Raw genomic sequence first — 13,733 nt, forward strand, 5'->3', positions numbered from 1 at the left:
AAGGAGGATGCAGGGTAAATCCTACCATGGCAGGAAAAAGACTGATATCTGCAATGTTTGATTATTTGTATTACTTACATGATTCTTACCTGAATACCCACATTGGTGTTTTGTTCCATGCTGAAATGTGTCTGATTTGCATTCTAGTAACATGATTGACAGTGACATTTCGATATTGATTGCTGTTTGACAGTTGTAAAACTTACCTGACCTCCTTTCCATTTCATTCTGAGTAAAAAAAGGACTACTCACACTTGGTGTAAATATTTTTTAGTATGGATTCACCATCACATGTGCTTTAAATGATATTGTGAAATACATTTTCATTAATGCTACTGAAATTGGTAAATTATTCCAATGTCTTGAGTGGCATTTACCTTTTTATGAAAGAGCACATTGATAGATATTAAGTCAACTTTGAATAAGACCGTAATTGAAACTGTACAGCCTACGGACTTTGTTATATGTTGGTCTTCATTGGAGACTACTTGTGCTGGAGAACATCTGCAAGATGATGCTGGCAGGCTTAAATAATAAATAAATGTCAATTGCACTAAATTGTTCTTTTTGTTTGCTATATGGTATAAAAAAAATCCAAACAAAATTTGACACTAGTACTTCAAGTAGTTTTCAAATACTTTTTTACTCTTACTTGAGTAGTTTCTTAAAAGGACTACTTTTATTTAAGTACAGATTTGTGGTACTCTACCCACCTCTGCCCCGTGGGTGTTTTCATTTGCCCACCAAGTCTTCTGAACAATTTTTTTTTCTTATTGTATTTTCATTGTTGGAGATAAGACTGTAAAAGATTTCCAATTGAAAATCACTTGGAGCTGATTTCCTGGTGTTTTTACAACCAGGAAATCAGCTCCAGGTGATTTTCAATTGAAAATCTGTTTCAAGGTTTGTAATTATTGTTTAAGTCAAATATATCATTTTGGGCTTCTTTGTCTATTAATTATTTGTAATTATTTAAGTTCCAGCCCCCCGTCCATCCGCTCAAGAAATCTTCCCCTGGCTGAATATAGTTGATCATCCCTGCGCTATTAAATTTCTTACGTATTGTCTTTTATATTATATCAGAAAATGTATCATTTGAAGTGCTTTAGATATGTATATATTATTATGCTAACTTATTAAGTCTTCCACATGGATTTTTTCCCCCTTTCTAAAGCATTCCAGAATTGAAAACCACTCAATCCACAACTACTGAATTTACACTTACATTTATAATGTTTCATTTTCATAGTACACAGTGCTGCTATGTACTGTATTTAAAGACCCAGATATCTTCCGTTCAGCATTTTTAAGTCTAGGCATATGTTATATCTAATTGTTTCCAGATTAAAAAGAATAGCATGGGATGCAATTTATTGCAGAGTCCAGCAGCCAGAGAGTAGGGGCATGTTTAGCTTTTGTGCAAAATGCTGCTCACAACAGGCAGCCCCATGATCTCAACAGAGGACTGTGCTGTTTCCACTTTTAAAGGGTTTTGTTGCTCCATTACCGCATGTGGAAAATATGTGACAGCTGTGAGATTCTGGGAGAAAGTAGCAAAGTATCAGCTATACATCACACCTATGCATAGGAATGGGAGTTTGTATCTAGTCGAAAATGGTTTTAGAGTTTAGAGGGCTTGAAGATTAGTTAAATCAGGTGTGGTTCTCTGGGGCTACAACAAAAATGTGTGCTGTTGGCGGTACTCGAGGACTGGAGTCGGGAAACACTGGTTTACACAAAGGTTCTGGCTTCAAGCAATCTAAAGGCCAACTCTGCATTAGTAATTAGGGAGGAGTAAACATGCAGAGCTTATTTTCTCTTACCTGATGTAGCTAGCTTTGATGTAGCTAAAATATTAATGCTTCGCCTATTCCTCTCTGATTTAGAATATACCATTGCACAAACAACCTACTGATATAGGCCTACTGTACACGAGCACTAGTATCAGGGTGTATCAGCTAGCTACCTTTGCTCTGACTAAGTACATTTAGCTAGCTATCCAGCTAACTAGCGATTAGCATTGGCAGTTAACACAATTTATTTTGGCCACAACTTGCTAAGAAGACACAAACTAAGTGTTTGCTGCCAGTAAGATACAAAAACTGATGGTGTAATATAGAACGATTGCAGATTCATATTAAGAGGCAAGGAAATCAGCATTGTCGTCACCAATATCTTGTTGCATCTGCAGCATTGACCATAAAGGCTGTCCCTGCCAGCAAGTGGTTGTGACTCATAGTAGAGAAAAAACTGCTCTCCTTGAGTGACAGGGGGCAGGGCTTGTTGTGTGTATATGGAGAGAGGAGACCCCAGTAGCAAACGGAGTAAAGTATTTCTTTTTAAAAACACATTACACAAGGCAGAGTGGTGTAACACACTAAACAAACCAAACATTAAAATACCGTTATACAAGATGAAGTAAAAACCCAAACCGGTCCTTGCATCAATACCAGTATATAGTAAATTATGGTATACCGCCCAGCCCTAGGTTAGGTACTGTAAAGTAGCTCACTCCTACTGTTAGATGGAGATGGAATGTGAGGAGACATCAAGACCAGTCTGTCTTTGTCTTCCCTCAATGTCTCAGGGCTCTATTTTCAGCTGGCGCTAAGGAGGTGCAAGAGTCAAAAGCACATTAATTTGCAATTTCGTCATATAAAAACTGGCGCACTGGCATTTTCCTCCCCTTACGCCAGGTTCGGCAATTTACCAGCTCGCTTGCGCTGAGGTGGGAGGGGTGGAAATATTTGAGGTGTGTCCTTAAAAATGTGTGCCAATATGACAATTTCAGTCAGCACAAATAGGGATATTTAATAGCGACCAAAAGGTAATGGCATTGATTTTGCCAGCGGAAGGGGATACGGTAACCTTATGTAAATCACCAATGTTGTATTAAAAATATCACGAGCATCAAAAACATCAACAGACATTCTCCTTTTTTATTTGAATTGGACATTATTTGTGTCCAGCTTCTGTGAAAAATTAGGACTCATTATGTGCGATGCCCATTGAATGAGAAATGTCAGTGACTGTAGGATGCCTTTTAAGGAACATTAACTAAAATAACTATTATTTTGTGAGAAAAAAAATCTTCTTCCACTTTCCTCTGTTGGGCCTAACTTTGAAATCCTGGGAATTCCCATCGCTGTCTGTCGGTCGGAATCCGCTTGTAGGCTATACTTGCCTGTTTGTTTGTTTACCTTTCACGTGGCAAAGTCACTAACTCGCCATATCAACGACAATGGTAGGCTACACCTATACAGAGCCTAGTGAAAGTCTACACACCCCTTGCACAGTCTTCACATTTTGCTCCTTTAAAATAAAATGTTTTCCTGCTCCACATTTTCAAAGTGAAAGAAAATTATAGAAAATGTTCCAAATTAATAAATAATTGATTGCATGTCGTCACACCCCAGACGTAATATCTAGTGGAAACACCTTTGGCAGCTATTACAACTGTGAATCATTTTGAATAAGATTCTACCAACTTTGCACAACTCTTAGGGCAACATACCCTGAGTGCACAAAACATTAGGAACATCTAACATTGAGTGGCAGCCCCTTTTGGCCTCAGACCAGCCTCAATTCGTCGGGGCATGGACTCTACAAGGTGTCAAATGTGTTCCACTGGGATGCTGACCCATGTTGACTCCAATGCCTCCCACAGGTGTGTCAAGTTGGCTGGATGTCCTTTGGGTGGTGGACCATTCTTGATACACATGGGAAACTGTTGAGTGTGAAAATCCCAGCTGCATTGCAGTGCTTAAAACACTCAAACCAGTGTGCCTGGCACCTACTACCATACCCCTTTCAAAACCACTTCAATCTTTTGTCTTGCCCATTCACCATCTGAATGACACACATACACAGTTCATGTCTCAATTGTCTCAAGGCTTAAACATCATTATTTAACCTTTCTCCTCCCCTTCATCAAATCAAAGTTTACTTGTCACGTGCGCCAAATACAACAGGTGTAAACCTTAGTGAAATGCTTACTTACAGGCTCTAACCAATGGTGCCAAAAAAGGTGTGTGTGTGTGTGTGTGCGTAGGTAAGTAAAGAAATAAAACAACAGTGGAAAGACATTTGAAAATAACAGTAGCAAGGCTATTTACAGACACCTGTTAGTCAGGCTTATTGAGATAGTATGTAGATGTAGGTATCGTTAAAGTGACTGTGCACATATGATGAACAGAGAGTAGCAGTAGCGTAAAAAGAGGGGTTGGCGGGTGGTGGGACACAATGCAGATAGCCCGGTTAGCCAATGTGTGGGAGCACTGGTTGGTCGGGCCAATTGAGGTAGTATGTACATGAATGTATAGTTAAAGTGACTATGCATATAAGATAAACAGAGAGTAGCAGCAGCGTAAAAGAGGGGTTGGGGGGGGGCGCGCACACAATGTAAATATTCCGGGTAACCATTGGTCTTATGGCTTGGGGGTAAAAACTGTTGAGAAGCCTTTTTGTCCTAGACTTGGCACTTCGGTACCGCTTGCCATGAGGTAGTAGAGAGAACAGTCTATGACTGGGGTGGCTGGGGTCTTTGACAATTTTTAGGGCCTTCCTCTGACACCGGCTAGTGTAGAGGTCCTGGATGGCAGGCAGCTTTGCCCCAGTGATGTACTGGGCCGTACGCACTACCCTCTGAAGTGCCTTGCGGTCGGAGGCCGAGCAATTGCCGTACCAGGCAGTGATGCAACCAGTCAGAATGCTCTCGATGTTGCAGCTGTAGAACCTTTTGAGGATCTCAGGACCCATGCCAAATCTTTTTAGTTTCTGCTGAGGTCTGGTTCACACAGCATTTGCCACTATTGATGGGATGTGATGCATGAGACAGCCTGTATGACCATGTCATCTTTCATTTTTTTTGCCAGCCCGATCTGTTCATCTCAACCTTTCATATTCAACAATGGTTGTCTCCAGGGTAGGCAGCAGTGACATCAGAGGAGTGAGGGATGATGACCCAGCGAGAGACAGTGGAAGGAAAAGAGGAACAGTGTGTGTGTGTGTGTGTGTGTGTGTGGGTGGGGGGTAATAGTTTCCAAAATAATGGGTGCCTTATTGTGAACCCAGAGAGACTATTTTTCCATTGATGCTTTACAATACCAGAGAATAGTGAAGCAGCCAGGTGATGTGTTCCACAGAGGGAGGCACTTTTCCAGCCCGGGCCATCTCATTGGTTTTATGTCCCTACTGACACCAGCCTTGGCAGGCTCTCAGAGAGATGCATCCAGGTGGGTCAGTGCACTTGGCTGTTGCTGTAGAGGAGCAGCAACAGCCAGATTAAATGACTCATCGCTTCACTGTGCAAGTTCGCATCCTAAATGGCACCGTAAAGTTACTTTAAAAACAACAGGATATTTTGTACAGTGTAGATTCTGAAAGAGATTTACGGTCATCTTTCTGCCCTAACTGTTTATAGTCTTATATTTCATAGCCTTACCAAACCATGATGTATCATGCTTTTATATGTTATATTATTTGTAAGTAGTAAATATTGACATAATAATGAATTTGTTATGAGAAGAAATAGCATTTGTCAGTATTGGATTATCTATTTCACACAGATGGCCACAGAAAAAGGAACTGGAACTCTGATGAAATTCCCTCTACATGCAATAAACGGCCTGTGTGACGTTCTCGTCTGAAATAAATATTTTTGTGGTTATCTGTTGGAATCCATATTTAGCTTCTCCAGGCTCCATTGAATTAGTTCATTTTCAGAATCGACTCATATAAATTACCAAACCAAGTCACATGGTTCAAGACACTAACACAGACACTAACACTGTATTCCTATTGGTACACCTGTACGATGGCATAGTACAATGGTATTTTAGCCCTTAGGGGCATTATTTATTGATTTTGTTATTTGTCAGGAACAATGTACAACATGCCATTGCACCAGATTTAACTAGATAGCTCATTTTCATCTGTGGTCCCTGGTAGAAAGTAGTGGACTACAGGGAATAGGGTGCCATTTGAGACACGGCCATATAGTGTGAAACTACGATTGTACTACAAGGTGTGCACAGTGGTTTTCACATAACAGTTCCCAGCTCACCTGCAGGTCGAAGAACTTGCTGTAGCGCCTGAAGATGACCTCAGTGCTGCCATCAGACCAGGACACTTTGATGATGTAAACCTAAAAAATAAAAAATAAAAAAGGGTGTTATCTTTAAACCTTTTTTTCCCTACACAGCCATACCAGGTTGGTGTAACGACCAGGAACCATACCAATTGGCATGTATTTATGCTCTTGTCATAGTAACAACAATAACAGTGTAATAACCTCTGTAAGGAATTGGTAAAATCCCAGATTTATTTTCTAATTCGTGGTCACACAATAGTCCACAATGACGTGGTTTCTAGGGAAGATGACATTTGAGTAAATAGAGCTGGTTCATTGTGTGGTAATTTATTGTGATGTCTGTCTTGTCCTCAGACCCAGAAGGGATATCCTTCTGAACTCACTTTCCACACCGTAAGATCATAATTTCCAATGAAATAGGAAATGATCATGCCTACTACTCACGCATATTGGGCTAACACTATTGAAGTCTAGTCTTACAAAGGATGCACGGACATGTGACATACCACCACTGTGAGACAGCAGAACATTGTATTACATTGCTAAATACCGGAAGTTTTCATAGTCAAAAACAGCCAAACTGGCCGATCCCGTCTGTCTTTTTCTTTATTTTCATCTATATCTTCCCTTTAGGGGTGCAATGAAAAACTAGAGGCTTAGGTTTTCCGCTTGTGACATCAATGAAAACAACCCTGTGTAAAGATCAAAGTACTAACTAGACCGTGAATAAAAAATAAAACATCTTGCAGCCTGTCGACTGTCGTCATGCAATAATGGCCTGCTGGTGCTGGCTGGCATACAAGCACAACAAACACTTTTTTTTTTAAAGAGGAAGAGCGAAAGAGAGGCTGGGAGGTGATCGGACGTAAACTCTCCAGTGATTATGTCTGGCTGAGTGCTTCTGTTGGCCTCTGTCCCAGGATGGGCCAGCTTGGCCTGTCCCTTTTCCCCTGCCTTCCCTGTAGGAGACCAAGGCTGTGGACGAAGCTCAATGCAGGACTCAACGCATGGCACACGACCAGTGAACCAGTAAACACAGCAGATGGAGCAGACACAGGAGCTCAAGAACTTTATATCCTGCACCTCACGCTGCTCACTGTGCATTGGCATGTTAGTATTATGTAACTAGTCATCATTATCACCGTACATCCAATACTCACACCCCATATCTCCTAAGAGGACTGAGGAGTGGTTTTTTAAATAGGAAAAACATTCCTCCATCTGCCTCAGCCCACGCTCAGCTCCTAACCCTTTCCCTGTGCATTAGAGATAATTCGAAACAGAAAAGCTGAGGTGGCTTGGATACAGCGATGGAAACAGTGTTGTGATGCACTGATCACAGCACCATCAGAAAGTAGAATACTGTATCGTGTTGGCATGCTTCATCACGTTGTGCAATGTGCACACAAGGTATTCTAAATATCTTTCTGATGGCTCAGGGACTTCGTAGTAGGCCTACCGCCCATTTGTAGAAGTTAAGCTTGCACCACAAAAAGTCGTAGTTAGGACTAAACGCAAATGGGCCAAACAGTCTCAAACGACATATTCTGCTTCTGCTCTCTATCCCAGACAGCAGTGTGCAGAAGCGCCTCCCTTGTTCAAACATTCCATCAATGGCTTGTGTACTCTGAGCTGACAATGACCTTAGGAATAGACGAGTGAGTAGTATGCTTCCTGGTTAACAAATACCCATGCCGAAGGCCATGGTTTTCTACCCCAGTGTTTGTAGCCTATAGAGGGTTGCCAGTTGACTTTTACTTTGGCGGCCTTATTGGAAGACCACCGCATCAATTCTTTCGACAACAACTGCTGAGTGGCTAACCCAAGCTGCATGATAACAGTGCCTAAAACAAGTTGTTCATCACCACGGTCAATTTCTGTGCAACAAGATAGGAAAGACAACAGGTTTTTTTTACAGATAACACGCAATCATGAAACACCAAGGAGATAAGACTCAAGAACTGACAGAAAACCGAAGAAACCTTTTTACCCATCCAGACCTGCACTCAGACAGCTGTCAGTACAGGATCTGCTCCGATCATTTCATCACTGGTAAGTCTGATTGATTTATAGTTTAGTTTAGCGGTTTGTCAACCAGGTGTTAACAGCAAGACTAAATTAGCCAACATTATCTAGCTAGATAGATAGCGTGTAGTCTAGCTATTAGCATGTGTCAATGAGATTCAAGTTTTGGGGAAGCTAGTTTTCACCATAAAAAATGCAGGATTGCATGAGTCTCTCATCACATTTGCAGACTAATGTAAGCATACTAGCCTATTCCTAATGTGATGAGTAGATTGGATAGTCATAATTTAGGCGATATCAGAGATGTTTTTTATTTATTACTTTGCACAGGAAAAATGTGCCCTTTGATAAACATTTTATGCAATTCGACTACACTTCATGACTGGAGACATTAGCATAATCTTTTTTTAATTCGATGGTAGCCTATGCCTACTCTGCTGACACTGACGACAAATCAATAAAAACGAAACCATGTAATCTAGGCCTATGAAAAGGGATCATAGCTAGAAGGGATTGAGCTATTGTCAAATTAACATTAAAAGTAAATGCTTTTCATTTTAGCTAACCCTAACCTTTTTCCTAACCTTAACGTAATTATCCTAACCTGCTACGTAAATTCTCCTTACCATGAAAAAGGGAGACATTATTGTCCCAAAAAACTCCAGTGGCACTGACCCAATGATAATTTGTTGAGAACTTTATTCATAAGAGGGAAAATGTATGGACATTACAGCATAGGACAAAGGCCTCAATGGGATAGGACACCCTGCTGTGTTGACTATTGGTTGTTCCAGCCCAACATTAGATTTGATCTTTATGTGACACAAAAAACCCCTGATTGAATTAAACACAACAAAACAATTAAGAGCCCTGATGGTACAGGTGACCTGAAGAAGTGATATTCTAACATCAGGTGTGCTTCTCATTTGTTTATGTACGGTTGGTTCACCAGCTGACCTCTATCAGAACACCCATGTAGACTGGATTCCCACTGTGAAGACGAGCAACGCTGCAGCAGCATCAGTTTCTACTTCCACAACTTTGTCCCTTTCCCTCAGTTATACAACGTGGTTGTCATATGCTGTGTTTTGGTCAATGTTTGTCATAAGCTGTGCTTTGGTCAATCTGAATGATTTTGTTGTGCCATTTAAGTAGAGATGTCACGACTTCCGCCGAAGTCAGTCCCACTCCTTGTTCGGGCGCCGTTCGGCGGTCGACGTCACCGGCCTTCTAACAATCGCCGATCCACTTTTCATTTTCCATTTGTTTTGTCTTTGTTTTACACACCTGGTTTCAATTCCCCAATTACATGTTCATTATTTAACCCTTTGTTTTCCCCATGGTTTTTGTGCGTGTTTGTTTTATGTATTTCGGTCCTATTGTGTGGGCTTGGTATTACTATATGTATTAGGTCATTTTTTTACTCATCTCTGCTGTCCTGCACCTGACTCCTCTGCACCAGCTACACCCAGATATTTTACAAGAGAGCACCTTCACCTTGTCGTCATGCCAGAAATGCCCCCTTAAACCGTATGAATATATAAAATGTAATTTGGTACAACATGTAAAAGACTATTGTTTATGACATTGTAAACATGCTGGACATTAATAATGGTGCAATGAAAAGTATTGTGTGTGATCTCTGCTTTGCCTTGCCTCATTGAATAAAATGTATTTCTAATAGACTAACTTATTTTAATTTTACAATTTAAACACATTTAGCATTGACAATGTTATTGTTGTGCTAGTCTTAGCCAAACCATCTTCATTATCACAGTGGCTCCTCCAAGTGCCAGTCAGACCTTCTGGGAGAAAAGTATCGGGCATTGAACATGGTAGTAGTAGTTGTGTGTACGTTTCAAACATTGTCTACTGGTGTCGTTTTTTAAATTGAGAACATACAGTTGATGTCGGAAATTTACATACACTTATGTTGGAGTCATTAAAACTCGTTTTTCAACCACTCCACAAATTTCTTCTTAACAAACTATAGTTTTGGCAAGTCGGTTAGGACATCTACTTTGTGCATGACAAAAGTCATTTTTCCAACAGTTGTTTACAGACAGATTATTTCACTGTATGACAATTCCAGTGGGTCAGAAGTTTACATACACTAAGTTGACTGTGCCTTTAAACAGCTTGGAAAATTCCAGAAAAGTATGTCACGGCTTTAGAAGATACTGATTGACCTCATTTGAGTCTATTGGAGGTGTACCTGTGGATGTATTTCAAAGCCTAGCTTCAAACTCAGTACGTCTTTGCTTGACATCAAGGGAAAATCAAAAGAAATCAGTCAAGACCTCAGAAAACAATGTAGACCTTCACAAGTCTGGTTCATCCTTGGGAGCAATTTCCAAATGCCTGAAGGTACCACATTCATCTGTAAAAACATTAGTACGCAGGTATAAACACCATGGGACCACGTAGCCGTCATACCGCTCAGGAAGGAGATGCGTTCTGTCTCCTACAGATGAATGTACTTTGGTGAGAAAAGTGCAACTCAATCACATAACCACAGCAAAGGACCTTGTGAAGATGCTGAAGGAAACAGGTACAAAAGTATCTATATCCACAGTAAAACGAGTCCTACATCGACATAACCTGAAAGCCGCTCAGCAAGGAAAAAGCTACTGCTTCAAAACCGCCAATAAAAAACAGACTACGGTTTGCAGCTGCACATGGGGACAAAGATCATACTTTTGGAGAAATGTCCTCTGGTCTGATAAAACAAAAATAGAACTGTTTGGCCACAATGACCATAGTTATGTTTGGAGGAAAAAGGGGGAGGTTTGCAAGCCGAAGAACACCATCCCAACCATGAAGCACGGGGTGGCAGCATCATGTTGTGAGGGTGCTTTGCTGCAGGAATGACTGGTGCACTTCACAAAATAAATGGCATCATGAGGAAGGTCAATTATGTGGATATCTCAAGACATCAGTCAGGAATTTAAAGCTTGGTCGCAAATGGGTCTTCCAAATGGACAATGACCCCAAACATACTTCCAAAGTTGTGGGAAATTGCTTAAGGACAACCAAGTCAAGGTATTGGAGTGGCCATCACAAAGCCCTGACCTCAATCCTATAGAAAATTTGTGGGAAGAACTGAAAAAGCGTGTGAGAGCAAGGAGGCCTACAAACCTGACTCCGTTACAACAGCTCTGTCAGGAGGAATGGGCCAAAATTCACCCAACTTATTGTGGGAAGCTTGTGGAAGGCTACCCGAAACGTTTGACCCAAGTTAAATAATTTAAAGGCAATGCTACCAAATACTAATTCAGTGTATGTAAACATCTGACCCACTAGGAATGTGATGAAAGAAATAAAAGCTGAAATAAATCATTCTCTACTATTATTCTGACATTTCACATTCTTAAAATGAAGTGGTGATCCTAACTGACCTAAGACGGGGAATTCATTTTTACTTGGATGAAATGTCAGGAATTGTGATAAAATGAGTTTAAATGTATTTGGCGAAAGTGTATGTAAACTTCCGACTTCAACTATATAGCTGAACAATATGTAAACAATGTGTGAGGCTATTATCTGCTTCAGATGCACAATGTCAAGGGGTGCATTGCAAATGCCCAGAAGGCTAAAGCTGTAGTACTGTAGGCCTATGGCGGCATTGGCATTGCATGTCATTATCAGCTGCAAAATGGATTCACATATATCCTAATCTCCTGAAAAAAGAGTGACAATCAAATACAACTAATTTGGAGAGCTTATGACTGAACTAAAAAGGTTCAGTCAAGAATAAAACACAGAACCAGACAGATTCCCTTCCCATCTTTATTCCAGGATTGGGATTAAATCAACATTGAATATTATATTAAGTTATAAACTTCACTTCAATGAAACAACACTTTCATATAATTTCAAAGTATACAAGTAAGCTAACTCATAAAGGTTAGACATCTTAGTAACAGGTAGGCTATTACTAAAGCTTAATTTCAGGTGAACAAAAAAAAAGGAAATACAAACTCGCTCCACTGATCCCTGATCTACTGGGTGAACAGACTTCTGTTGCAGACCAGCAATAGCACACTTGATTTTCAACTAATTAGGTTTGATAAATTGAATCAGGTGTGTTAGTGCTGGGCTTGAACAGAAGCCTGCACACCCAGCAGGGTTGGCCTGCCCTAGCTGTAATAGGTTTATACATTGTGTGTGACTTCAACTGTATTTTTATTGACAACATTTGCTAACATAGGTACACATATAATCCATGGTATGCAACGATGTACCCTTATTCTCTTGGTACAGTCATTGGGACCTCATCTGCAGACTGGGTATCTGCGGACAGAAAACATCACAAAGAAACAGGCTGCTTTATACTCAAATTAGACAGCACTGAATATTATGTTGCTCTAGCTCTCTGTCCTCAGTTTTCCTCACTAATCTTTTCATAATATCCTCCCACAAAGGTACAGTACCTGCCTTATCCAGAGTAAACTACACCCTCTTCTCTGACAGCTGGAACTACTAGTAGTCATTTCACCCTTTTCCACGGCTGTTAGCTAGCTAGCTAACGTACCTAGCTACAAATGCATTTCAAGTTACAACAATAAATAAATCAAGATGGCTAGGTAACTAGCTAATATTAAGTTTGCTAGCTGGTGATATTTAATTCACTTGGCTAGCTAGCGAACATTATGTTAGCAGCTCATTTGAGTTAGCCTGCACACAAAGTTCCTGTAGCTATCATGTTAAAAATATATTTACCTACTTAAATAGGTTCTCCCACTGCCTCCGTTTTCTGGGTCCTTAGAAAAACGAAATAATGGGCAACCTTCCAGAAGTTAAACACAGCCAGTCATGTGGACGATGAGGAGGACTTCCACCAGACTGACTCTGGTCTTCCAACATGGCGCCTGGTGTGGTTGCTAGGTGATTTGGGCTCCCGAGTGGTGCTGCATCTCAGCACTAGAGGCGCCACTACAGACCCTGGTTTGATTCCAGGCTGTATCACAACCGGCCGTGATTAGGAGTCCAACAGTGCGGCACACATTTGGCCCAGCGTCATCCGGGTTAGGCTTTGGCCGGGTTAGGCCATCATTGTAAATAAGAATGAGTTCTTAACTGACTTGCCTAGTTAAATAAAGGTTCAATAAATAGTATAAATACATTTGTGACTCAATTGCAAGCCCTCTATAGGAGAGCATAAAGGCCTGGTAGGTAGGGCTACCCAAATAATCATACTGTAATGCACAGATTCTCCACTTCAGGAATGATATCTGGTTGTCTCGCAACCATTCTGAAATGTTTGGATGTTTGGAAAAGTATGTCAGGTTTTCTAAACACAGACACCTATCATGCCCTCCACTCATTTCAAAACCGCCATGTTGACCTCATTGTTCTTTCTCAGGTGCATAGAATTTGACTCTACATTACTGTAATAGTCATATAACATCCAAGTTGCAGCAGTTTTGGAAAACACACTTATTCATATTTGTCTTGTGATGTGTATGTTTATTAAAGTTTGTGCGGCTAGTGGTTAGAGCTTTGGACCAGTAACTGAAAGGTTGCTGGATCGAATCCCCAAGCTGACAAGGTGAAAACCTGTCCTTCTGCCCCTGAAAAAGGCAGTTAACCCATTGTTCCTAGGCCGTCATTGTAA

General features: G+C 40.7%; 1 protein-coding gene and 1 long non-coding RNA gene across 5 annotated transcripts in view; one reads left to right on the top strand and one right to left on the bottom strand.

The window, feature by feature from the left end:
* Positions 1 to 13,733, bottom strand: part of LOC109892965 (SH3 and PX domain-containing protein 2B-like) — an 85,558-nt gene that overhangs the window by 70,894 nt on the left and 931 nt on the right. For all 4 annotated transcript variants that reach the window (XM_031826924.1, XM_020485892.2, XM_020485893.2 and 1 more), the window contains exon 2: positions 6,065 to 6,145. In XM_031826924.1, the coding sequence (XP_031682784.1) occupies positions 6,065 to 6,145 (81 nt within the window). The remainder of the gene's footprint in view (positions 1 to 6,064; positions 6,146 to 13,733) is intronic.
* Positions 7,735 to 9,801, top strand: LOC116374410 (uncharacterized). The gene is made up of 2 exons (XR_004210330.1): positions 7,735 to 8,143; positions 9,069 to 9,801. It is a non-coding gene; the product is annotated as an uncharacterized LOC116374410 (long non-coding RNA).

This window comes from Oncorhynchus kisutch, linkage group LG6 (genome assembly GCF_002021735.2).
Source record: "Oncorhynchus kisutch isolate 150728-3 linkage group LG6, Okis_V2, whole genome shotgun sequence".
Taxonomy (NCBI): Eukaryota; Metazoa; Chordata; class Actinopteri; order Salmoniformes; family Salmonidae; genus Oncorhynchus; species Oncorhynchus kisutch.